Source organism: Silurus aristotelis, assembly GCF_946808225.1.
Source record: "Silurus aristotelis genome assembly, chromosome: 9".
Lineage (NCBI taxonomy): Eukaryota > Metazoa > Chordata > Actinopteri > Siluriformes > Siluridae > Silurus > Silurus aristotelis.
Genome location: NC_139582.1, coordinates 18,614,818 through 18,641,693, shown reverse-complemented (window position 1 = coordinate 18,641,693; position 26,876 = coordinate 18,614,818). Strand labels below are relative to the sequence as shown.

Genomic DNA, 26,876 nt, shown 5'->3' with positions numbered 1-26,876 from the left:
TGTAGAGGAAGTGTGCTTCTCTTGGCCATACAGTATGGTGTGTTTGTAGAATCCTCTGTTTTACAGTGACTCAAGGTGGACGTAGTGTGTTCTCTCCTCATCAGCCTCAACTCTACTACTTTATCTGATCGTATCATCTGCATCAAAGTCCTCACCATATATGAGAAAGTTATGAGAAATGAAAGATTTCGATACTAATCTGTGGTATGAAATGAGTTTGTCAGCTCTTGGTCAACACGTTTTTAACTCCTGAGATGATGATGGTGAAGCGGTGTGTCCTTGAATCATCTTTTTGGGGAAAGACTGACCTCTAGTGGATTTTAGACGCTATGTACAGTTAAAACAGATTATTTCTACTACTACTACTAAAATAATAATAATAATAATAATAATAATAATAATAAAATAATAAAAATAATAAAAATAATAATAATAATTAATAATAATAAGCAAGAAATTATTATAAAGTTTCATATAATAGTCTATATTTTTAATTCTTATAGATTGACATTTTCCCTTTTTTCACCCACAAGTCATGTATGTATTTGCAATTCAAATGTACACTCATTGCCCACTCTCATTAGTACATCAACCTTTAATATCATTCTTATAAGACAAGCTGAATAAATTCTGCCTATTCTTTGACACTTTTTCGTTTCTCACTGTACTCTCCGAGAGTCTTCTTCTTCTTCTTTCGGCTTCTCCCATTAGGGGTCGCCACAGCGGATCATCCGTCTCCATACCCCTCTGTCCTCTACATCTGCCTCTTTTAAACCAACTACCTGTATGTCTTCCCTCACCACATCCATAAGCCTCCTTTTCCTCCTTCCTGGTGGCTCTATTCTCAGCATTCTCCTACCAATAAAAACTGCACTCTCTGAGAGTACAGACCCTTTTATTCCAGCAGGGGGCGACACTTCCCTCTACACTATTCAGACCCGTGAAAGGATACATTTCGTCTTTTTTTTAATAAAATACATCTCTGGTGCTGTGTGTATGTAATATGAGTGCAGAATGTTAACTGTGTTGGAATAATTAAATACAAATATGATAAAAACATATACATATATACAGATAGACAGATAGACAGATAGATAGATAGATAGATAGATAGATAGATAGATAGATAGATAGATAGATAGATAGATAGATAGATAGATAGATAGATAGATAGATAGATAGATAGATAGATATAAAAAGTCAGATATGCTAATATTTCATTGGACTGATTACAGCACACAGCATTACAGCATCGTTTCGATAAACTTCTGCAATGTCTACAAATTGAATTGGCACAAATTAAATTGATTAAAAAACATTAAATAAATGGAGAAATGGGGGGTAATATTTGGGTAATACAGATGTGTATGTAACTGTGTGTGTGTGTGTGTGTGTGTGTGTGTGTGTGTGTGTGTGTGTGTGTGTGTGTGTGTGTGTGTGTGTGTGTTTACATTTAATTCACTCCCTCAATGTGTAGAATTGTCAGGATTTTCTCCTTTTAAGAGAAATTATTTTTTAAGAGAAATCTTAAAAGCCTATCTAAAGGAAGTCTACTGCATAACATGTGGTGTGGGGGGGGGGGACATGCTATTTTACCAAATTGCACTGTAAAAAAGTTTATTTTGGACTCTTTATCTTTATTAAATTTTTGTTTTAATAAGGAAAATTACAGCGATACAATTACAACCTCAGTCTTTGTCTGGCTTTTTTTTTTAAGACATGCAACAATGTATATGCAATATAGTCAAGCCATAAATGGATTAAAGAGGCTCGACACTTATTGGATTATTACAAATGCAGGTTCTCACCATATATCTAAGCCAATCGCTGCTTGTTGAATTCCTAAAACCGTCCAATCAGAGGCAGAGGGCTGTGGCTTAGCCTCCTGTGTAGTATTAATTACACTGGAGTTTTACAGTTTGTAGCCAGTCTCCTGTGTCTGAACTATCTGTGTGTGTTTGTATGCGTATGCTGGTGGACTCACTCTTGAACTCTCAACATGGTTGATGCTTTCTGTGCGACCTGGAAGCTGGTGGACAGCCAGAACTTTGATGAATACATGAAATCACTGGGTGAGTTTAAAATAATTTCCTAAACTTTGACAAAATTTATTTCTGAAATAACTTATGATTTAAAAAAAGACCAGATGTTTTTAACAAATAAAAACAAAGAGCCTGGATGGATTATTAGATCTATTAGATTTATCCATGATATGCACATTAATTAGTTTGAAATCTGAGTGGTTTCTTAATTTATTAATTTCTCCAGGTGTTGGTTTTGCAACAAGACAAGTAGGAAATGTCACCAAACCCACCATCGTCATCAGTCATGAAGGAGACAAGGTTGTGATTAAAACACTGAGCACTTTCAAGAACACCGAGATCTCCTTCAAACTGGGAGAGGAGTTCGATGAAACTACTGCAGACGACAGGAATGTGAAGGTTTGTATGAGCATCACTTTGCACTAGTGTATTAAAGTTAAATTGGTGTAAAAAAAAAAAAAAAAATATCATATTTGTACTTTTACAATTCAAGAACACAGTAAAATCACAAATGTTACTTTTATGTGCATATAATAATATTACTTGGAAATTTTCGTCAAACCAGTAAATTACACTGTACATGTTTGTGTGTCTGAACAGTCCACGGTAACTTTGGACGGAGACAAACTTGTGCATGTGCAGAAGTGGGACGGAAAGGAGACCAAGTTTGTCCGGGAAATCCAGGACGACAAAATGATCATGGTAAGAGAATAATTATATCATATACATTTTCAATATAGAATTTACAATTTAATTTATTTTTTTTGTTTCTAAACACAATGTGGGCGTGGTCAGTATAGGAGGGGTTTTTATTTATATGTGAATTCTACAACTATGCTGATGGAAATATTATCTATCTATCTATCTATCTATCTATCTATCTATCTATCTATCTATCTATCTATCTATCTATCTATCTATCTATCATCTATCTATCTATCTATCTATCTATCTATCTATCTATCTATCTATCTATCTATCTATCTATCTATCAAGATAGATATAAAAAAGTTTGTCCATAACCATATCTCTTTTCAGATTTAAACAAAAAGGGGGCGTGGCTCAATATATTTTTTCCCTATGAAAGTATGTATAGTATAAGGATGTAGTACGGTCTATAACATGCTACAGTAATAAAGCATAGTAAAGTATTGTACAGTTAATGACAATCTATAAATGAAGGTAAATAAGTGACATGTCTGCTGCAATTATTAAATTTTTAAACTCTAAAAACATCTTCACTCGCCTTTCAGACTTTGACCTTCGAGGGTATCCAAGCCGTTCGCACCTATGAAAAGGCATAACGATACAACTCAAGGATGCTTCCTTGGCGTCTACTCCTGGCAACTTGACAATGTCCGAGCAGCATTACTATGTTTTTTTTTCTTCAAGTATAAACCTAGACTGTCCCCATTTTAATTCATGGGACACTTTTTGTTTAACTGCTTTTTATATAAAACGTGTGAGTGATGAAGTTCTGAACATTGAACAGTTTTGTGTAAAACTGACTCAAATACAAACGTGACAATATCTGTTGGTTCTGCATTGTTTTTTGTTTCCACAAAACCTACACATTGCTAGCTAATCTCACTCAGCTGCAAAAAATCACACTGGTGCTGGGGACAAGTAAAAAAACCTTAAAACATAAAATCGCTACAGTGTTTGCTCCTGTCCCAGGCCACTACAACTACAGTTACATAATCTAAAAAAAAAATTATTGTTACTATTAGTAGTATTAATATTTAACATTTCATGGCAAGAAAAAAAAAATCCATGTTTCAACAACGTCGTAATGTGATCACGAAAGGAACTGAACTGGTGGTTCAGTGGTTTTGGACTTCTGATCTGAATGAGTTGAAATCTCAGCATCTCCACAAATGCTGGACCCTTAGACAAGGCACTTAACAGTTTAGGTGTATAAATGAGATACTTAAAAGTCATTTTGCCGTCCTTAAAAATCTGCCAAATGCCATACATGTAAATATAGTCATACATTAGGTTTTGATCTTTTTGTTTTCTTGCTTATATATTTTTGTGAATAATCCAGCCTGCCAAAATCCAGCGGAAATAAAAAAGCTTAAAAGTCTGCATTTAAAGTCCAGTCAATACCAAATTAAAGCTGTATGTGCACCAAGAAGAAGAAGAAGTTTTTAACAGCATAGCAGTGACAATGTACATAAAGTACTTTGGGTCCATTGAAGTCAAACCGTACACAGGACAAACTCTGCTCAGACATTTTATACTGTTCTTCCTCTTGTAGTGTAAATGAAGTTGAGCGTTAATTGCAAATCAAGTATAAGGATTTAATAATGACCCAAAAGACTGGGTGACATTAATGTCTAGACATATGTCTGTAAATGTAATCAGCTTGTATTGTCAAAGGTGTGGCCCTAGTGGGGTGAGAATATTGTTTGAAGGGTTATTATGGTCATGTACACCTTTGGTCAACGATGGTCCTTGATGTCCCACTGCCGCTCCCATACTAAGATTGATTTAGGTTTATTCAATTTCTATGCAAACTAAACAACTACCTTTATTATATTTAAGCCTTTTTTGTGGATTAGCTCATTCTGATATACCTTGGAGTGGAATCTGGGTTGAGACAGTAAATTCTCACAGTTTGTACACTGGCACGTTCCTAATGCACAAGCACTTCCTGTGTGTTATATGATGCTATGAACAAACAACTTTGTTATTCTTGTTCTTATTATAAGTAATATTTTTCCTTCATTGAATCCGAAACAAAAATCATATACATTTAAACAGAAATTTCAAACAGAAAAGGCAGGATAATTCTACATATTCTCTAATGATAATTCTGATAATTCGCAGATCATTATAAAATCTATTTACACAATGACCACCTACTGATATTTTTGTGTAATTGCAGAACCTGATGTGCATTTCTGCATTGTAGCCAATTTAGCATAAGTTCTGGCATTTTGCTTTTAGTCCATTTTGAGATTCTCTGTTGTCCTTTACCAAGAAGATGTTTCCATCTGCAAAAGTGCTACTAAGTGGATTTTTTTTGTGTATATTCTAGAGAATATTGTGTGAAACTCACCGAGATCACATTGCATCACATCATTTAGATTTTTGTCTATATATAGTACTATCATTGCTTCTATTTATTCTTTGATTAGATTTGCAATTCTGTGGTGTTTTTTGTTTATTCTTTTTTTTTTCTTTTTTTTACACTGGAAAACTACATTTGCATTTCTGTTCCAGTGCTTCAATCACGCTTTAAAACCAGTCTGAACTTAGGCCTTTGTTTTGCACATTGGCAGCTAATAATATAAACAGCTCCATGACCATTTAGTGTAAGTAAACTTTATCAACTATTGAGCGTGCTGAAAAGGGCAGTCTGGTAAAGGACAATCTGGCCTCTGTGCCATGCATCTTCACTTGACATCTGGGGATATAAACTAAGTGTTTGTGCTCCTGGTGTGCACTCGGTTCAAGGGGAATGTCCTGGAGTAACCTTTGCTTGGCTATGAGGCAGTTCATTTTGGCTTGAAGGTACAGTAATCACATAATTTCCATTACACAGAAGTGTCATTTAATTGATTATGGCCACGTGGTTCAACGTATCTATAAAAGTCTAAATTAGTTTTAAAAAACGGGGCTCACATTTAATTTCTACCACCTCATAGACTATTTATACAAAAAATTCACATTCAGAAATTCAGGCCATCTAGAAAATAGAGATTGTGGTTATAAATATAAATAAACATAAAATGTATATCGATATCTATATATCTCTATATTTGTATAAAATAAATATATTTTCAGTCTGCCAATGTACATAAGATTTATAATACAAATTGATATTTATGTCATAATGTGTCAAAGTAAAAAAAAAAAAAAAAAGGATATATGACATGACATTTGTGTCAACTGGGAAGAGCTTAAAGTCTTTGTCTAAGTTTTGGATACTATAGTGGATATAAATGGAGAAATACAGTACAACAAACATTTCCCTGTTATGCTTTTAATACTTTGAATCCTACAGTCTTATTAAAACAGAATGCTCTTATAGTAGAAATATGTATAGAAAGAAAAAAAAATACTATGCTCACTAATATCAGCTCGTGTGTAATCTAACATTATGTGGTAATGTTTTATGTTTCTTGAAACCTGTTATGGCATTATGGAATGCAACTAATGTGCTGTGATCTCACAGCAGGATGCTAATTCATTCACAAAAGCACTGTCACTGAACTGGAAGATATTTGGTCTACAGGACGAATGCAGGCCCTCAAATGGGGCAGAACGGTTTACTACCCGTGTTAACGTCCTTTAAAACGATCTATCTGTTAACCCGAATATGAACTGAATATGTAAGTCGGATTAGCAAAGGACATGATTGGTTGTAACACAATGGCATGCTTTTGAAGCGACGCCAAACGAGCGCTCATGTCCTCTTTATTTATTCGGATGGCTTGATGTGGGGCTGAATGTTGGCGCCATAAACTGTGAGTGTGTCTCCCTGCATGTTAAATACTCAGTAGTAAGACCTAGTCAATGTTTTCCCAAAATGTATTCATGCTTTTGTAATACCAAACTATATCAAGATAAAGCAGTTGTATTGTTACTCTCAAGCACCCATCTGGGAACAGTTATACCAAATTTGGAACTATAAGGAATGGACATTTTGTGCCACCCAGATGAGGATGGGGTCCATTTTGAGTCTGGTTCCTCTCAGTGTTTGTTTCTCAAACCATCTCAGGGAGTATTTTGTGTGTCACCATCACCACATGATTACTCATTAGGGATAAATGTATATGGACATTTTATCCAAAATTATTGTAATGCTGCATTGGGACAATGTCCATTGTTAAAATTGCTGTACAATTAAAACTGATCTGAAGTGAATGTGCATTAACAAAACAAGGACAATTTGACCAAAAATGGAGGAACCACATCACAAAACACATCGACAATGTTCAAATGGAACGGGTAGGTTTTATTTGAACATCACATCAGCAGAGCTGATTGGACACTTTGAAAAATAGTTAAGAAAATGAAGTACACGAATCAAGACATTAGAAGATGTAGCTCATGGTTTAAAATAAAAATAAAAAAGAAGGCAACTTTATACATCTCACATGAACTTTACAGCACAGTGAATTCTTTCTTTGCATATCAAAGCAATGTTAGGAGCTGGGGTCAGATATGGTACAGCACCCCTAGGGCACTGAGGGTTAAGGGCCTTGCTCAGGGGCCCCAAAAGTCACAGCTTGGCATTGCTTGAACCCCGACCTTCTAAACAGTAACCCAAGCCTTAACCACTGAGCCACCACTTACCCCCACAAGATGTGGGATTCCTGTGACCCTAACCTACCACTGGTGGGCCCTTGAGCCAGGCCATTAACCCTACAATTCTCAGTTGTATGAATAAGATAATTGTAAACCACTCTGGATAAGGGAGTCTGCTAAATGCCATAATTGCAATTGATTTATATCTTCTAAACAACCCACCTTCTTTTAAATGGGTTTGCAATGTTCCTCTGATTTTTAGGTGAAATTTCATTTTTATTATTAGGAAGAGACCTAGTGATAAATGTAATCTAGACATACTTTACTTGGAATCTAGACATAAAGGAAAATTTGTAAAATCCCTGTGCGAAGTGTTCACAAGTGAGAACAATCTTAAACTACTAAAGTGTTTATGAGAATATTTAGATTGCTGAATATCACAATAGCCAATCGAATTACTATGAAACATCTATGAAAGTCTTTCCATTCCTTTAAACTACAATCTTTGGCTTCTGTGCCAGCCATGAGAAATGCATGCCTTTCCATGGTCTTTTTTATCTTTGCATCCCGCTGCTTTAACTTTAAGCCGATTTTGCCTCCTCTTTATGGACTGAGAGTAGCCCGTTGTCTTGCAGCCAATAAGCTTTAAGCATGAGTCTGACATCACTGTCAGATGATGCTCTCGCCAAGTGGCATGAAAGGAACGAGCCCCTTCTATTCTTTCTGGAAAGAAAAGAGTCAGTGGAGGTCTGGGAAAAAGCTCGGGCTGCTCCACGTTTGCCATGGGAACTCCTGACAGGGAAGGAAAACTATTTTCAGCCGACAATGGACAGATTGTAGTTGGTCTGTGGTTCCAGCAATCAGAATGTGTGTGTCTGCAATGGGAAAGTCTTTAGTGTAGTGGCACATATTATTACACCCAAGCTTGAAGTGATTGATGAGACTGATAATGAGGTTGAAAACAAGGTATTACAGAGCAGAGTTGTGATCACTGATCAAACCACTGATTATTGAATTTTTTGTTTGCTTGAACAACTAAGCAACATTCATGTTGCTTAGGAAAACAAGATATTAAGAATTTTCATTTCTTATTTAATAAGAAACACGAGGGCTGTCTGGAGTCCTACAGATTCAGAAAGCAATGTAGAAATTTCCAGAAGAACTGTGCAGAAATAAATGTGCCTAGCTGAATGTACTGCAGGTTTAAAGAGAGAAATCCACACTGAATGTTTGACATTTATTTATTTATTATTTTTATTTTGTTCAATTTTGATTTATGTACTTCTACTACATTTGTATAACCAAGTATGTATGCATATGAACGCACTTTTTGTACATGGTGAGCATGATTATTTATTTATTTATTTATTTATTTATTTGGTATTTTTTACAAATCTTCATCAGTTTTGGTGAACCTGTGCTGAATGTAGCCTTACATATCACTTCTTAACTGTCAGAAATAAAACCTGTAATGTTTTGACACCACTGTTTTACAGGTTGCGTAAACCTGAAATGCTTACCCCGGTTGTAAACAGTGTTATCAAATAATTTTGAACTAGTATCCCCATCATCATTTCATTTTATTCATCAATGATGTGTTGATCAGTTTCATTTACATTACATTTACATTATTTGTCAGATGCCCTTATCCAAAGTGACTTAAAAAGATCTCATTCATACAGCTGAGAAACTGAGGATTAAGAGCCTTTGCTCAAGTGGGATTTGAGCTCACAACCTTCTGATCAGAACTCCAACATCTTAACCACTAAACTACCTTTGCAACAGTAGTACTCATTTGATGTTTTTGTTTTTTTGACACCATTCTGTGTGAAACTCAACCTTTTTTTTTTATATAAAATACTGGAATTACTCGAAACAGCATGCCTGCTATGAGCAACCAGGTGACTTCCAAAGTGACTGAGATCACTTTTCCTTATTTTCTCTTTATTCTGTTGCTTTTGGTATCCATTTACAGAAGCCCATGACTTGTGTGTGCATAAATTTGTGCTCTGCCACATGTTTGGCTGATTGAGCGATTAGCTACAGGTGCTCCAATTAAGGTGGCCTGAGGTTGGATGCCACAACTAACCAATAAAATCAACCTATGTACCTCCATAATCAAATTGTTTTTGATAGTTTTCTTTATATTACAAAGCAGGTCAGGATTTCATACACCACAGCACTGCAGGTAGCCTGAAAAAAAGATGGCGGCTAACCATGCATGAGAGCAAATGCTGCAGAAACAGGTCAGAAACATGTCATTTTACATGGTTTAATACAAATTATAGATCTGAATGAAACTATAGAAATCTAGACACCAAACCAAGGGACAGTTTAATAAGGAATTGTTGCTGCCAGAGCTTTTTGCAAAGATGTGTGCAAGTGCTTAGCATGCTAATAATTTTTCCTCATGAAGCATCCTGTTATGCATACCAATTAACTGGATCTAAAAACATAGTATATATATATATATATATATATATATATATATATATATATATATATATATATATATATATATATATATATATATATATATATATATACATAATTCTTGATGCACAAAGAAAGAACAAATAAATTAACTAGTACCCAATTACCCTTTACGTTATTAATATTTTTAACTAATTACGTTTTATTGGTAATTTTTTATTATTTTTAAATATCCATTTTGCATTTAAAATGCTGTGTACTGTCGCCACCTGCTGGTAATAAAAGTTTGTTACAAGTTGGTTTAAAATGGATGAAAATAATTTATAGAAATGTGTAAATGAAATATAGTTTAAAATAACGTAAAAATACATAATTACATAGCAACTATCAACTAATTAGTTTAAATTATACTATATATTACATTTATGCACTTAGTGGACACTTTGTCAAATGTATACATTGTCTATATATAAATATGGATATCTACAGTATTTCACAAAACCCCTCACATTTGAGCAAATATTTTAGAATATATTCTCAAGGGACAATTCTATAGAAATTAATCTTGGATATAATGTCAGATAAAAGAAAAAATGATGACAAACAATTAACTAGACATATACACTCAGTGACCATGTTATCAGCAGACACTTGTACACCAGCTATATTGAAATCATAACTCTGTATGTTTCGAAGTATTTATAACTGTTTATTAAGAGTAGATATCAGGCAAGACTTGTGAAATATGTACAGCATTTATAAACAGAACTTGTGCAGAAAATGACATAAATGCTGAAACATGATTTTAACAATCGTTATATTTGTCATTTATAAATGTATGATGTACAATTTTTATGTTTTAATGTTATATTTATAATAGTATATTCATTTGTTAGTTGTTAAATCAATTCCATAAACAGTGCATATTTTATTTTCTGAACATCAATAAAACAATAATATTTGTTCTATATATTTTAGACCCATATTGATTTTTTTTTTTCTCAAATTCCCACAAAAAAATCCACTAATTAGGCCTACTTGTTATTTTAGTTTGTGAAATAACTTGAGGAACTCGAGCTTTGACAATGATGTGATTACCACACCACTGCAAATAAAAAAAAGAAACACAAGAACAACAGGAGCTGTGGGTCCACATTAGGATCCAGTGGGTTTTTCTAATCTAACAGCAAACTGCACTTGTATAATTAATGCTACATTCATTATTGATTGCATGTCATTCACTAGTTCATTTGATAAGGCTAGATTATAAATTTAGTTTGACACAAAGCAGCAAACACACCTCATGCACTTCTCTCCAATATCGGGAAAAATAAGAAACACAAACTCCACTGTTATTGTTATACAGTGCACCGAATTTGTTGAGAATGTAAAACGTCAAACAAAGCTTGGTAATAAACACCATGCTTTAATCATGCACTGTATTTTACAGCTCACATCACTAATATTGGCACTTTGATCTAAAAAAAATAATGATAATAAAGAAATACTCTGCTCTCATAGATATCAAACATAATAACATAACCAACTTGTTCAAATTCATGGGGTGCCAATATTTGTGCATCACATAAATTTCAATTCAAACTTTTTACAACCTTCTTTGCTCATATTCATCCAGGTTGCCAAATTAGTGGATTTCACAGTACACCTTCTATGTACACCATCATCATCATCACTGTGGCCCTTCCTTTTAAATAGTTTGTTTTAATGTAAAAAAAAAAAAAAAAAGGAAAGAAAGGGGGAAAAAAATGCACCAGAAATATTCACCATTTCATGTGTGCCTTTTTTTCTCAAGTACACAGTAAAGACAAAAACAATTCACAAACGTCTCAGTAAATGAATTTAGTTGTTATCTGAATCCAAGACTGTGTCCGTTATAATAGATTCCGACATATTTAGCAAAATATATGCTGGGTTTATAAACTCAGCCAAATGACACCAATAATTCATATACAATCTCGTCACAATGTTCCGTATTTATAACTACATTTACCAATAATACCACAATCGATTTCTTTTTATAAAAATATGTATCTGTACCAAGCAGAATTTCTGATTAGACATTTCACTTAACAAAGATCTTAAGTCAGTCATTATACAAATATATCCTTCAGCTTAGTGATATTCTGGTGACGTAAGTGTCTGTTAAAATCAGGTTTTAATACACTTGAAATCAGTTGTTAAAATCAGCCGGTGATTGTACCAGAATATTAAATCAGTCAAAAAAACTAAAACAAAAAACATATGCACTCAAAGAGAAAAAAAGTGTATTGGGGAATTAGTCCATGTTTTAATAATACATTGACTAGTTCCTGAATGAGCGCATGGGTGTCTTCTTTGGTTTCTGGTCAGTTTGGACCGAATGCTTAAAAATATTGCTTATCAGCACAATATTCATCGACACAAGACTACGTAGAAATAACATTGACACAAAATGCTTAAAAATGCAATTGAGTCAGTTATAATGTTCAGTTTGGTCGGTTAAACTGTTTTATATAATGCTTAGTACCAAGCTGAACCCGGCAAGGAACCGCATTTGTTGCTCAGACATGTTGAGTACAGATATAACGTCTGTAGATATTCTTAGTAATAGTGAATTAGCAAGAATTAGCAAAGATTTGCAGCTCTTTTTAATGCACTACACAGGAAAAGCCAGTGCCGTTTGCCAAAACCAATAGTAACGGCGTGGATAATGAACTTTCCACCACAGTGCTGTCAAATTCTCAATTCTGATTTGACAGTAGGTGTCTCGTTATTTCCCATAACAGCATTTCTGACTTCCTTTCAAAACATGTATATCCACATACTCGACTCGTTTTATCAGTTTTACAGTAACAAATAAAAGGTTTTCCACCACAGGAAAGTCCTCAGCGTTGAGGAATATATATTTTTTCTGTTAATAAAGTGTCAATCTTCATTAGAGTAAAATAAATGTATATAGCTACAATACAGTATTAACAGCAACTTGTTTTGATTTAATTTTACATCTACATTGAAATGTATTTCTGTAGAACTTGCTATTTATTAAAATATTTTATCACTTGGGAAATTTCTGTTGTGAAATAAAATGAATAAAAGGTTTGGTTAAGGCTGTTATGAGAAAAAATATCAAGTTGGTATATACATTTTTTTTACCATAACAGCACACCTTGTTGTATTTTGTTCATTTGCATTATACCATATGCAGACAAACGTATTTCTAATGTAACACATCAAAGTTACTACTTTTTTTAGGACTAGAACTCAAATCATAGCTTTGGGATTAAATTGTCCAATTAATAAATAATGATGGCCCTGGATGACTTTATGAATTTAACAAATTTTCTAAGAAAATTAACAATCTATCGAGGTCCCATAATCGTAAGAATATCCGTAAGAATTGACTAACTGATGTGAATAGCTAGGAATAGGGCGAATAAAGTAAAATAATAAAAATTATAAAAATCCAGCTACAAAGATTCAATTGGGAACATCAGCATTTATCGAACTTTAAACATTACATTTACACCAAATTTACACTGACACTTTTCAGACAACTTGGTGGATATCACTAATCCACTCTTAAGTTGCGGTTCACTGACTTTACCTTTGGTGGCTGCAACTTATTTGTTACATAATCATTGGAAATATATTTCATCCATCATTTTGATGAAATGTAGCCGAAAGCTATGGCACTCGATCAAAATGAGGCACGGCTACAATGTATGTCCGGGTATTAAAACCTCGTCTTTGATCACAGTGCAAAGTTTTCTGTGGTCAAGCGAGTGGTTTTTTTCGTCCTTGTCACCATCATTGTCTTCAGAGCTTTCATGGACACACAGTTCTGCTTCCGTTTAAGACTCACATTCAGTGTAAAAAACGTGAAACAGGACAAGCTGGTTGCTTTGAACTACTTCTATAGAACGCAATGCAGTTTCCATATTGACAAAAACTAACACTTAAAAAGTCTATAGTCTATAAACTTCGCTAAAACAAGGCACACAATTAGACCCTAAATGGAATTTCCTGTAATGTCCCGTTTTTTTAAAGCTCATCTAGCTCTTTAAACCCCCTCAACTTCAACATGGAGGAGGAACCATGTATAAGTAACCTTTGAAGGTTGTTGTGTAGATCACAGTCAAAGTTTCAAACATGGTGTTGCAGGTGACCCTCATAAGAAAGGTGGTGAAAATGGGAAGAAGGGATACTGGATGTCGTATTCATCCACGTAGAAACACTGAAAGTAGGGGACTTCTTCTAAAAAATGAAGTGTTAAAATATTATTATTAAAGTAATAAAAATGCTTTCCGGCATAGACAAATCAGTAGACCAGGACAAGTTTAGAAATTTTGACCTTAAAGGATCACCTCCAAATAGTCAATTTTAATGCGTGTAACATTTTATCCAAATCAGATCACTAAACATCTAAATCTTAAAATGACTACCGGTATTTATTTATCGTGTCCTATAAATACTAAAATGTGTAGACTTAAACACTGTTTCTTGAAAATTACTATTTTAAATGTCTATTGTCTTCTGTGATCCTTTAGCTAAATATAAATCTTGTTAATTAGCCTGTTGCAATCTTGCTAATTAGCCTCATATCACAAGAATTTGCTAGCTACTGACAAATTTGTGACACTGCATGTACACATGTTAATTTGCTAGCGTTAAACACAACGACTTTTTTGTACCACAAGTGAGACTGAACCATTTGATAAAAATGGAATGAATAAATAAATACATTACCCTCGTCTGCTGGCTCAGGAGCCTTGGTCACCTCAGGTTCAGGGTCTAATAAAATAAAATAAAAAATTATATAGTGAATACATTTTATTGGTATATAAGTGATTAATAATCTTCATTAAATCGAATAAATTTTTACATTTAAATAAATGATGCATAAACAATGCATAGAGTGTTGATATGCTTTACCTTTTATTTCCTTCTCCTCAGGTAATATTACCTCAGTGGGTTTTTCTACAGTAAAAAAAGACAAATGTCACTGAAGATCTATTGAAAATAATAATATTATAATAATAATATTAATACAATAATAATAATAATAGTTAATGAATGAGTCAGTGGATAATATCATTATTCAATAATTCATATATCATAATTCAAGTTTTTATTTATTTATTTATTTATTTATTTATTTATTTATTTATTTATTTATTTATTTATTTATTTACCTTTTTCTTGAAGCCTCTCCACTGGGGTGATTTTCTCTTTTAGAATTTCTTGTATTAGGAAAGAGATTTACAAAAAAATAATTTCAAATATTTCCAAAATGAAAACCGAGAGGTAAGTGTAATTTGGTGGAATCCGGAAGAATATCTTTAATGACAAATTGTTTGTTCAAAATAATGGGTAAATCTACCTTTCTTTTTAGGTTCAAGCCTGACCCTTTCTTCAGGAGCTTGTTTTTCTAGAACAAAACAGGGTTACTAAGCAGCAGATTATTTGATTTGAGCAAAAATAATTGAGATGAACTCTAACGACTAGTTTCTTCTAAACTAATTTCTTTAGTTATTAAATCCCAGAAAATAAAATATTTTTCTTAGGTGAAATCACTTCTCAACAAAACCAAAACAAACCAATGTATAATGGTTTTAATGGTTATAAAAGGAATTGTCTTGTATTTTAATGTAAGCTGTAATGCCGTAAATCTGTGCTACTTTTCTATTGATACCATTTAAAAAACCGAAACAACACCTATGGCAACAACAGAAATTCTCATAGAAGAAAGACAAATTGAAATGTAAAAAAGAAACAGAAACACTTACGTTTACCAGTGTGCATCTTCTTATTGTTAAACTCCCAAAAATCTCCAAACGTTACTACATTATATTTATCGTTACTACATCTCATACATATCAATTACTCCCAAAGTTTCCAGAGAGTGTAAATACCATGGCTACCTTTCTTTGCAAACGCCGTTTTAGTGATGTTCTTTAGCACCCGCTCTGTACGGAAAGAAACTTCTGATCAGTTTTGTTTAATCTACAATTCACCATATCTTTTACATTTGTTCATGTTTCATTATCCATACCTTTCTTCACAGTGGTTGCTTTAGTAATGTTCTTCAGTACCTCACGTCCTGAAAGAGGCAAAACAATTCATAAAGTACAAAGTGGACGAACGGAGATTTGCATTTTGATTTTTGAAATTACATTGTACCTTTAATCACTGTAGATATTTTAAGCTTTTCTTTCAAGAGTCCACGTCCTGTAAGAAAATATATACAGTATATAGCTTCCTTAAATTTGAGAGAATGCAATGATCACAGATGCAGGCATTTAAAAAATTATTTTTAAAGAAAAACTACGGTAATGAATTATTTTAACCAGATATGTATCTTTGTATTTTGATGCATTATTACATAGCATGTAACTTTTAAATGGAAGCCAATATATGCAAATATATTTACAACACAGTTCAGAGGGATATTTAAGCCATATACAGGCATAATAATATACTACATTTCATACTCTTTTGTCCCATTTCTCATTTATACAATATTTTTCAATTAACAGAATAATTATAATGTCATCCAAACCAAGCATAACCTAAAGTAATCAATTTGGGCTCTTTAAATAAATTAAAGAATATACTTGTATCCATTTTATTAAAGCAACATTTAGTGTTTCTAACTAGCTTAAAAAAAAACAAATTATCTCTTGTGAGACTTTCCTGTGGTGGAAAAATGTCAAAGATGATTTACAACATAACATTAAATTCATCTATAAATGTATATGACAAAATGATTATGTAGTACATTTAAATAATGATCCAATGTAATTATTGATGAATTGCTGTCTGAATGTCTGTAGCTTGTGTTATTTATTAGTAGTATAAAAAATTTGTTTTTTGTAAAAAAATGTTTTCATTTTTATGGTAAATATTTGTGGTACATTTTCGTTGGTATAAAAAATTGCCTTAAGTCTGATTAATTTATTTACACAAACCTTTCTTTATCACTGCAGGTTTGGCTCTCTCCTTGAATTCTTGAAGCTCTGCAATAGGCAAAAAATCAAATAAAAAATGTTCAGAAATATAATTGTTTCAATCATCAATTTATAACTATAAAACATTTTATTAGAAGCACCAGATACTGACTGTAGAATGATTTCATGCTCTAATCTAATCCATAATTAATGGATACCAATACGAATCCATTCATATCCTGTGTAAGTATTCAGAAATAACTATTGTATATGGAAATACGTGATGTACTAAAAATGTTTTTTGAAACCTTTGAGCGTTTGATTGTCCATCCGTAATTGATCAATTTGGCTTTGAGTGACCTCCAGATCGGTTCTTATCTCACCGATATCTTTCCTCAATAAATCCAAAATGCTCAATTTTTGGTTGATGGCTTTTAGGAGCTCCACTTCCATGGCGATATCTAAGAAAATAATTAAACAAATTTCATTTCCAATAGTTCATATGTTTATCTGAATATTTAAACTCCATACTGCATCAATTAAGTCATTAAAACAGTGTATAACTTTTGATCACAACAAGATTAGTTTAATTTGTATCTACAGCTGACCTGATCATCTCACTGGAACAAAATATCTAAGAATTTAATGAATGAATTAGCAAGAAAAGCTAAAAACATAGAATGGTACCTTTGGCACTGGGATACACCACAGGGATCGTTTTTTCTTTAGCAACTTGTGGCTCTGTCAGAGAGAAAATATTACTTAACCTGCTGATGCAGGACTTTTTTCATTCTATTTTATTCTATATTGTTTATCTTGTCTTCTCTTATTGCGTTTGATCAAAATTTGTTTGCTTGACAGACGGGTGAGTGCATTCACAATAAAATTGAAATGTGCAATAAAGACACTAATACCTTTTTTAACTGGCTTGACTTTTGCCTTTGCTACTTCTGCTGTTTCTGGATAAAAAATAGAAAATTTGTACAGTAATTCTTTTTTTAAAAAAAAACATGACTATATACTGAGCATATACTGAGTTTATAAAAATACCTTTTTTAGATGGAATTGTTTTTGCTTTCTCCTTTATAGCTGCAACAACTGTAAGACATTTTTTTAAATATTATTATTTATAATTATTGTATGTAATCGTGAACTTTGTAGAAAAAAACTCGTTTTCATGCATTTTATAATAGAATACAATACAATTATATAAAAGCACCATAGACAAATACTCTAGGTGAACATGAAAAGCTTCATGTTGTATAGACTGCTTTTAGAAAGAAAGCTTCATGTTGTTTAGACTGCTGAGTAAACATTTATTATATGTTTAATAAGGTCTGCCTTATTAAACATATAAAAAGATTTCCATTCGTTTCCCTCTCTACAAATTTGTCATCTTCACTTATAGAATATCTAAAGTGTCTATACTGAATTAAAATGTGATATTATAATGATACCTTTCTTCACTGGGACCTCTTCTTTGACCACTTCTGCCTCTAAAAAAATGTAAAGAACATTTTGGAATTAACATCTTTGCAGGTATCTACACCTGGTCAGGTGTCTACAAATATTTAGCCATATAGTGTTTTAACATATTCTCATTTAAGGCTGCTGGAACATTGCTAATGTACAAAGGTGATTTGTGCAGTAAAGTCTGCATTTAAAAGTACCCATGCATTAACCGCTAAACCAGGCATTGTTCCACAATTCTCTTTTTGTTCATTCTGATAAGAATTTGTTTATCCTTACTTGGGGGAAAGTCTGAGGTTTATTGTGAGGTTCTTATTGGAAATAATTTCATTGTAAACTTAGTTCTCTACAAGAATGGACATTATAGAAAATTAAAAATACCTTTCTTAGGAGAAGTCACAAATTTGGCCTTTTCCTTTGGAGCAAGTTCTGGTTTTGCCTTCCATTTGGGAACAGGTGTTTGTTTTGCCTTCTCTTTTGAAGCATGTTCTGGTTTTGCCTTCTCTTTTGGAGCAGGTTCAGATGTTGCCTTTTCTTTTGCAACAGTTTTGGTTGTTATTATTTCATTTGGAGGAGGTTCAGTTTTTGCCTTTTCTTTTGTTGCAGGTTCTGGTTTTACCTTCACTTTTGTAGCTAGTTCAGCTTTAGGAATTCCAATTGTCTTCTCTTTGGAAACAGGTGCTGGTTTTGCCTTCTCTTTGGGAACAGGTGCTGGTTTTGCCTTCTCTTTGGGAACAGGTGCTGCTTTTGCCCTAATTTTGGGAACAGGTACTGGTTTTGCCTCCTTTTTGGGAACAGGCATTGGTTTTGCTTCCTCTTTTGAAACTGCTACTGGTTTTACCTTCTCTTTAGGAACAGATGCTGATTTCGCATCCTTTTTGGAAACAGGAACTGGTTTTGCCTTCTCTTTGGGAACTGCTACTTGTTTAACTCTCTCTTTGGGAACTGGTACTGGTTTTGCCGTCTCTTTGGGAACTGGTACTGGTTTTGCCTTTTCTTTGAGAACTGCTACTGGTTTTGCCTCCTCTTTGGAAACAGGTGCTGGTTTTACCTCCTCTTTGGGAACAGGAACTGGTTTTGCCTTCTCTTTGGAAAATGGTACTGGTTTTGCCTCCTCTTTGGAAACTGCTACTGATTTTACCTTTTCTTTGGGAATTGGTACTGGTTTTGCCTTTTCTTTAAAAATAGTTGCTGGTTTTACCTCTTCTTTGGGATCAAGAACTGGTTTTACCTTGTGTTTGGGTACAGGTACTGGTTTTGCTTTGTCTTTGAAAACTGCAAGTGGTTTTAACTTCTCTTCAAAAATGGGTACTGGTTTTGCCTTCTCTTTGAGAACTGGCACTGGTTTTGCCTTCTCTTTGGGAATAGGTGCTGGTTTTGCCTTCTTTTCAGAAACAGGTGCTGGTTTTACCCTCTCTTTGGAAACAGGTGCTGGTTTTACCTTCTTTTTGGGAACAGGCACTGGTTTTGCCTCCTCTTTGGTTACATGTGATGGTTTTGCCTTCTCTTTATGAACTGGTACTGGTTTTGCCTCCTTTTTGGGTACAGGTGTTGGTTTTGCCTTCTCTTTGAGAACAGTTGCTGGTTTTACCGTTTCTTTGGGAACAGGTGCTGGTTTTACCTTCTCTTTGGGAGCAGGTGCTGGTTTTGCCTTCTTTTCAGGAACAGGTGCTGGTTTTGCCTTCTTTTCAGGAACAGGTGCTGGTTTCGCCCTATCTTTGGGAACAGGTGCTGGTTTTACCTTCTCTTTGAGAACTTGTACTGGTTTTGCCTCCTCTTTGGTTACATGTGATGGTTTTGCCTTCTCTTTATGAACTGGTACTGGTTTTGCCTCCTTTTTGGGTACAGGTGTTGGTTTTGCCTTCTCTTTGAGAACAGTTGCTGGTTTTACCGTCTCTTTGGGAACAGGTGCTGGTTTTACCTTCTCTTTGGGAGCAGGTGCTGGTTTTGCCTTCTTTTCAGGAACAGGTGCTGGTTTTGCCTCCTCCTTGGGTACAGGTGCTGGTTTTACCTTCTCTTTGGGAACTTGTACTAATTTTGCCTCCTCTTTGGGTACAGGTGCTGGTTTTACCGTCTCTTTGGGAACAGGTGCTGGTTTTATCTTCTCTTTGGGAACAGGTGCTGGTTTTGCCTTCTTTTTGGTAATTGGTAATGGTTTTGCTTCCTCTTTGGGAACAGGTACTGGTTTTGCCTTATCTTTGGGTACAGGTGTTGGTTTTACCTCCTCTTTGGGAACAGGCGTTAGTTTTACCTTCTCTTTGGGAACAGGCGTTGGTTTTACCTTCTCTTTGGAAACAGTTACTGATTTTGCCTCCCCTTTTGGAACTGGTACTTGTTTTGCCTTCTCTTCGGGAACTGGTACTTGTTTTGCCTGCTCTTTCGAAACTGGATTTGTTTTTGCCTCCACTTTGGGAACAGGTACTGGTTTTGCCTCCTCTTTGAGAACAGGTACTGGTTTTACCTTCTCTTCGGGAACAGGCGTTGGTTTTACCTTCTCTTTGGGAACAGGTACTGGTTTTGCCTCCTCTTTGAGAACAGGTGCTGGTTTTGCCTTCTCTTCGGGAACAGGCATTGGTTTTACCTTCTCTTTGGAAACAGGTACTGATTTTGCCTCCCCTTTTGGAACTGGTACTTGTTTTGCCTTCTCTTCGGGAACTGGTACTTGTTTTGCCTGCTCTTTTGAAACTGGTATTGGTTTTGCCTCCACTTTGGGAACAGGTACTGGTTTTGCCTCCTCTTTGAGAACAGGTGCTGGTTTTACCTTCTCTTCGGGAACAGGCGTTGGTTTTACCTTCTTTTTGGAAACAGGTACTGATTTTGCCTCCCCTTTTGGAACTGGTACTGGTTTTGCCTTCTCTTTGGGAACAGGTGCTGGTTTTGCCTGCTCTTTCGAAACGGGTATTGGTTTTGCCTCCACTTTGGGAACAGTTGCTGGTTTTACCTCCTCTTTGGGAACAGGTGCAGGTTTTGCCTTCTCTTTTGAAACAGGCACTGGTTTTGCCTCCTCTTTGGGTACAGGTGTGGGTTTTGCCTTATCTTTGGGAACTTGTACTGGTTTTACCTTCTCTTTGGGAACAGTTACTGGTTTTACCTTCTCTCTGGGAACTGGTACGGGTTTTGCCACCTCTTTGGGAACAGGTGCTGATTTTGCCTTCTCTTTGGGAACAGGTGCTGGTTTTGCCTTCTTTTTGGGAACAGTAACTGGTTTTGCCTTCTCTTTGGGAACGGTTACTGGTTTTGCCTCTTCTTTGGGTACAGGTGTTGGTTTTGCCTTCTCTTTGGGAACTGGTACGGGTTTTGCCACCTCTTTGGGAACAGGTGCTGATTTTGCCTTCTCTTTGGGAACAGGTGCTGGTTTTGCCTTCTTTTTGGGAACAGTAACTGGTTTTGCCTTCTCTTTGGGAACGGTTACTGGTTTTGCCTCTTCTTTGGGTACAGGTGTTGGTTTTGCCTTCTCTTTGGGAACTGGTAGTGGTTTTACCTTCTCTTTGGAAAGAGGTGTTGGTTTTACCTTCTTTTTGGGAACTTGTACTGATTTTGCCTTTTCTTTTGGAGCAGGTTCAGGTTTTGCCTCCTTTTTAGGAACCGGTGCTGGTTTTACCTCCTCTTTTGGAACAGGCACAGGTTTGGCCTTCTCTTTAGGAACTTGTATTGGTTTTACCTTCTCTTTGGGAACAGTTGCTGGTTTTACCTTCTTTTTGGTAAGAGGTGTTTGTTTTACCTTCTTTTGGGAAAGCTGTACTGGTTTTGCCTCCTCTTTGGAAACAGGTACTGGTTTTACCTCCTCTTTGGGTACAGGTGTTGGTTTTGCCTCCTCTTTGGGTACAGGTGTGGGTTTTGCCTCCTCTTTGGGAACTTGTACTGGTTTTGCCTCCTTTTTGGGAACTTGTACTGGTTTTACCTTCTCTTTGAGAACAGTTACTGGTTTTGCCTTCTCTTTGGGAACTGTTACTGGTTTTGCCTCTTCTTTGGGTACAGGTGTTGGTTTTGCCTTCTCTTTGGGAACTGGTAGTGGTTTTACCTTCTCTTTGGAAAGAGGTGTTGGTTTTACCTCCTTTTTGGGAACTTGTACTGGTTTTGCCTCCTCTTTTGGAACAGGTACTGGTTTTGCCTCTTCTTTTGATACAGGTGTTGTTTTTACCTTCCCTTTGGTAACTGGTACTGGTTTTACCTTCTCTTTTGGAGCAGGTTCAGGCTTTGCCTCCTTTTTAGGAACAGGTGCTGGTTTTGCCTCCTCTTTAGGAACAGGTGCTGGTTTTGCCTTTTCTTTTGAAACCGGAACTGGTTTTACCTTATCTTTGGAAACTGGTACTGGTTTCACCTTTTCTTTGGGAACAGGTGCTGGTTTTGCCCTCTCTTTGGGAACTGGTGCTGGTTTTACATTCTCTTTGGAAAGATGTGTTGGTTTTACCTTCTCTTTGGGAACTTGTACTGGTTTTGCCTCCTCTTTTGGAACAGGTACTGGTTTTGCCTCTTCTTTTGGTACAGGTGTTGTTTTTACCTTCTCTTTTGGAGCAGATTCAGGCTTTGCCTCCTTTTTATGAACAGGTGCTGGTTTTGCCTCCGCTTTGGAAACAGGTGCTGGTTTTGCCTCCCCTTGGGGAACTGTGACTGGTTTTGCCTCCTTTTTGCTAACCGGTACTGGTTTTGCCTTCTCTTTGGGGACAGGTGCTGGTTTTGCCTCCTGTTTGGAAACAGGTGCTGGTTTTACCTCCTCTTTGGGAACAGGTGCTGGTTTTGCCTCCGTTTTGGAAACAGGTGATGGTTTTACTTCCTCTTTTGAAACTGGTACTGGTTTTACTTCCTCTAGGGAAACTGGTACTGGTTTTACTTCCTCTTTGGGAACAGGTGATGGTTTTGCCTTTTCTATGGGGACAGGTGCTGGTTTTGCACTCTCTTTGGGAAGGGGTACTGGTTTCGCCTTCTCTTTTGGAGCAGGTTCGGGTTTGAGTTTCTCTTTTGGTGCAGGTGATGGTTTTGCCTTTTCTTTGGGAACAAGTTCTGGTTTTGCCTTCTCTTTTGGAGCATGTACTGGTTTTGCCTTCTCTTTTGTAGCAGTCTCTTTTTGGGCTTTCTCTTTTGGAGCAGGCTCAGGTTTTACCTTCTCTTTTTGAGCAGGTTCTAATTTGGCTGTCTCTTTTGGAACATGTTCTAATTTGGCTTTTTCTTCTGGAGCAGGCTCATGTTTTACCTTCTCTTTTGGAGTAGGTTCATGTTTTGCTTTTTCTTTTGAAGCAAGTTCTGGTTTTTCTTTTTCTTTTTGAGGAGATTTGGGTGTTACCGCCTCTTTTGGGGCAGGTTCAGGTTTAGCTTCCTCTATTGGAGCAGGTTGTGTTTTTACCTTCTCTTTTAGAGCAGGTTCAGTTTTAGATTCCTCTTTTGGAGCAGGTTCTATTTTAACCTTCTCCTTTGGAAAAGGTTTAGGTTGTACCTTCGGTTTTTGAATAGGCTCAGGTTTGGCCTTCTCTTTTGGAGTAGGTTTGGGTTTGGCCTGTTCTTTTGGAGAAGGTTCAGGCTTTACCTTCTCTTTTGAAACTGTTTCATGTTGTTCCTTCTCTTTTGGAACAGGTTCAGGTTTGACTTTTTCTTTTGAAAGAGCTTCAGGCTTTGCTTTTTCATCTGTGAAAGGTTTGGGTTTCTCAGTTGGAGCAGAATCTAGTTTTTCCTTCTCTTTTAAAAAAGGTTCAAGTTTGACCTTCTTTTTTAAAACAGTTTTATGTGTTACCTTCTCTTCTGGAACAAGTTTGACTTTGTCTTTTGTAGTAGGTAAAAGTTTTACCTTTTCTTTTGTAGTAGTTTCAGGTTTTGCCTTCTCCTTTGGAGTAGGTGCAGGTTCAGCTTTCTCTTTTGGGGCTGGTTTGGCTTTAGCCTCCTCTTTTGGAAGAGATTCGGGTTTTACCTTCTCTTTTGGAGCAGGTTCAGGTTTGACCCTCTCTTCTGGAAGAGCTTTTGGTTTTGTCCCCTCTTTTGGAGTAGGTTCAGGTTTTGCCTTTTCTTTTGAAACAGGTTCTGGCTTTACCTTTTCTTTTGGAGCAGTTTCAGGTTTTGCTTTCTCTTCTGGAGAAGGTACAAGTGTTGCCTTCTGAACAGGTTCATGTTTGACTTTTTCCTTTGGTGCAACGTCAGGTTTTATCACTGTTTTAGAAGAAAGATCTAGTTTTACACTCTTTATTGGACTACGTTCCACTTTTGCCTCTTTTTTCGGAGCAGGTTTTGGTTTGGCCTTTTCTTTTGGAGCAGCTATATGTTCTGCAAAATATTTACATCCTTTTAAATCATTAAAGTCATTTAAATTTATTAACTTGATTTTCTTTTTTCATTTGCTAATCATTTACTTCCTAACTACGAGAATGAAAAATAATGAAAATAACTAATAATGCTGTTCTTTTAAGGATGTTCATGTTTTATTCTTTTTGTAAGAACACAGGACGAATTATGGAATTCAGCTTAAAGCTTCTGCTCACTCTTTAAACCTTAGCTGGCATTGCCTATTCAAAAAAGAAAAAAAAATATATAAAAAAAACATAATACCTAATTCTTGAAGAGTTTCAGGTTTTGTCTTTACTTTTGGAACTGGTTTATGTTTCATCAAAATAATATTCAATGTTTTAAACTGGTTTATGTATGTTCAATATCTTGGTTGGTACTTGCTTCGAAAGGTCTTATAAAACGTATAGGTTTTTTTTTTTTTATATAAAGGTTTAGGTTTTGTCTTTTCTTTTAGAGAAGGTTCCGCTGCTACAAAAAAAGAAAAAAGTTTTTGATTGGAAATTTGAGAAATGAGAATTGGATTGTTTATTAATTTATTAAGCTGTTTTTTTCCACTTACTGAAGAAGCTCTGAGTTACTGATCAAAATGTCTGGTGTTTAAGCTTTCTTGCCACTGCTAGGCACTTGAGTAAGGAGGATCATAATGATTATATATTTTATCCAAAATCTGTACCCAAATTTTATCCAAGATTGTCTCCAGTTATAGGTAAATCTATAACTTTATTGTTTCCAATGTGGGAAAGTTTTCAGAATAGAGTTGCTATTGTCCAAGGTGCATGCATGTCCACAGATTGCCTTTTTTTTTTTTTTTTTTCTCATGTGTATAGTTATAGTTTCAGCAGAACTGATCAATTTGCATCTACTTTTTATACTATAAACCTTACAAATTCATTATAGCAAACATTTTTCAAAGGGGACAAACATTAAACATTTTGTCAAATGAGTATTTAAAACGTATTTTAAATACATGAATACCTTCTTTCACGATGAGCGGTTCTGCTTTCTCAATGGCGAGTTTTACACCTGCAGCACATGAAAGAATCAATAAAAGTATCAGAGCATGTCATAATGACCAACAGGACTAAAGATTAATTTGAATAAAGAACTAATATATTATGGCATGAGAAAGCCATCAAAAATGTGTACATACCTTTCATTGTAACATTAACCTTCTTATCCAAGTGTTTAGCTTCTGCATTAAATAAGAACAAAGATTCGAACTAGATGAATTCAGAGCGTATAGTTGTTGACTTTGTGTTTGTTTGTGTGTCTACCAAGATGTATTTTCACAAAGTTTTGTCTACTCAATCCAATCAAATTAACCAATTGATCAAACCGTTGAATATCAATTACTGTTTATCAGTAAACTATTTATTCTTATTTTTTTCCCACCTTTTTATTCCTAGATTTTTTTCAAATATCTTAAGTTTGACAAATATATTATTTTAAACTTATATAAATGTGCATTTGAAAATTGGTGAATTTTGGCATGTATTATGAAATGTTATAATTCAGCCGAGATTTAAGAAATAATATAGAAAGTCTACATTATTATTATTTTGGAATGCAGACACATTAATGGAGGGGTATTTAAAAAAAAAAATACTCTAAAAGAACATGTGATTATTGTTAGATTGAGAATTTATTATATACAATTTTATCTTAGATTTATCATTGTGGTTCTCACCTTTAATTTCTGCAATCTTGCTTATGTTTACTTCAGGCTTCTCTTCTATTTTCATCATTTCCTTAATCAACTCTTCTTTTGTCTTCTCTTTTTCTTCATCTTTCTTCATTTGTTTCTCTCTTTCTTCTACAGCCTTTTCTTCTCGCATTTCTAGAAGAACGCACAAGTTTTCAGAATCACTGCAGTTTATGTCAGAAGTTGTTCCCACATTGTGTGAGCATAAAGTTAAAGTAAATAAATGACCTTGAATAGCTTTGTAGACTTCATCTCGAGCCCTTTTCTCTTTCGCAATTCTTTCTTGCTCTAGAACTAAAATTCACACACAAGTAGGATAGATGAGAAAGATGTTTTTACAAGGCACCTGAAATGGAGAAGTGTGTGATTTCTATATTGCTGAAATTCTTTGTACACAAAAAACAGAATAGACAGGAGGCTTTAACAAGGTTTTCTTTCATTTGAACAATAAGATTTGGAGCAGGATAAAAAACATAATTAGCAGCAACATGAATAACATTTATAGTAACAAAAATAACTGGGATTTGAAAGATGTATTAAAAAGAACATTTTATATATTTAAAATATTTAAAAAAAATAATAATTAAAATATAAATGATTTTTTTTTTCATTATCATTGAAAATGAACATTTTATAAGTAAAATAAAAAATACAATAATTTTGAAAATCAGACACAACTAAAAAAAAACCCGGCAAAACCTTTACTTATAAATCTGCTAATTAACTAATAAACTTACTATTAAATAAATATTA

General features: G+C 34.7%; 2 protein-coding genes across 2 annotated transcripts in view; one reads left to right on the top strand and one right to left on the bottom strand.

Annotated features, from left to right (window-relative positions):
* The first annotated feature begins 1,877 nt into the window (after positions 1 to 1,877).
* On the top strand, positions 1,878 to 3,572 carry fabp7a (fatty acid binding protein 7, brain, a). The gene is made up of 4 exons (XM_083550344.1): positions 1,878 to 2,072; positions 2,269 to 2,441; positions 2,643 to 2,744; positions 3,296 to 3,572. The coding sequence occupies exons 1-4, from the start codon at positions 2,000 to 2,002 to the stop codon at positions 3,344 to 3,346; spliced, it is 399 nt and encodes a 132-aa protein (XP_083406470.1). The 5' UTR covers positions 1,878 to 1,999; the 3' UTR covers positions 3,347 to 3,572.
* A 6,850-nt stretch (positions 3,573 to 10,422) lies between these two features.
* LOC310731019 (uncharacterized protein) overlaps positions 10,423 to 26,876 on the bottom strand; it is a 30,652-nt gene continuing 14,198 nt past the window's right edge. Inside the window, exons 11-33 of the mRNA XM_083550296.1 lie at positions 26,352 to 26,417; positions 26,109 to 26,258; positions 25,572 to 25,613; positions 25,397 to 25,444; positions 22,953 to 24,400; positions 21,873 to 22,562; positions 20,643 to 21,752; positions 19,743 to 20,492; positions 18,533 to 19,262; positions 18,139 to 18,177; positions 17,732 to 17,779; positions 17,596 to 17,640; positions 17,369 to 17,422; positions 16,990 to 17,142; positions 16,703 to 16,750; positions 15,915 to 15,962; positions 15,787 to 15,834; positions 15,656 to 15,700; positions 15,115 to 15,162; positions 14,927 to 14,974; positions 14,667 to 14,711; positions 14,481 to 14,525; positions 10,423 to 13,988 (exon numbers count right to left, since the gene is read on the bottom strand). Of these exons, the coding sequence (XP_083406422.1) occupies positions 13,903 to 13,988; positions 14,481 to 14,525; positions 14,667 to 14,711; positions 14,927 to 14,974; positions 15,115 to 15,162; positions 15,656 to 15,700; positions 15,787 to 15,834; positions 15,915 to 15,962; positions 16,703 to 16,750; positions 16,990 to 17,142; positions 17,369 to 17,422; positions 17,596 to 17,640; positions 17,732 to 17,779; positions 18,139 to 18,177; positions 18,533 to 19,262; positions 19,743 to 20,492; positions 20,643 to 21,752; positions 21,873 to 22,562; positions 22,953 to 24,400; positions 25,397 to 25,444; positions 25,572 to 25,613; positions 26,109 to 26,258; positions 26,352 to 26,417 (5,834 nt within the window). The 3' untranslated portion in view covers positions 10,423 to 13,902. The remainder of the gene's footprint in view (positions 13,989 to 14,480; positions 14,526 to 14,666; positions 14,712 to 14,926; positions 14,975 to 15,114; positions 15,163 to 15,655; positions 15,701 to 15,786; positions 15,835 to 15,914; positions 15,963 to 16,702; positions 16,751 to 16,989; positions 17,143 to 17,368; positions 17,423 to 17,595; positions 17,641 to 17,731; positions 17,780 to 18,138; positions 18,178 to 18,532; positions 19,263 to 19,742; positions 20,493 to 20,642; positions 21,753 to 21,872; positions 22,563 to 22,952; positions 24,401 to 25,396; positions 25,445 to 25,571; positions 25,614 to 26,108; positions 26,259 to 26,351; positions 26,418 to 26,876) is intronic.

What these genes read in the sequence shown, in the direction of transcription:
- fabp7a (XM_083550344.1), top strand. Translation starts at nt 2,000, where the DNA reads ATGGTTGATGCTTTCTGTGCGACCTGGAAGCTGGTGGACAGCCAGAAC. An exon ending in TGAATACATGAAATCACTGG is followed by an intron (nt 2,073 to 2,268) that starts GTGAGTTTAAAA and finishes TAATTTCTCCAG; the next exon opens with GTGTTGGTTTTGCAACAAGA. An exon ending in CAGACGACAGGAATGTGAAG is followed by an intron (nt 2,442 to 2,642) that starts GTTTGTATGAGC and finishes GTGTCTGAACAG; the next exon opens with TCCACGGTAACTTTGGACGG.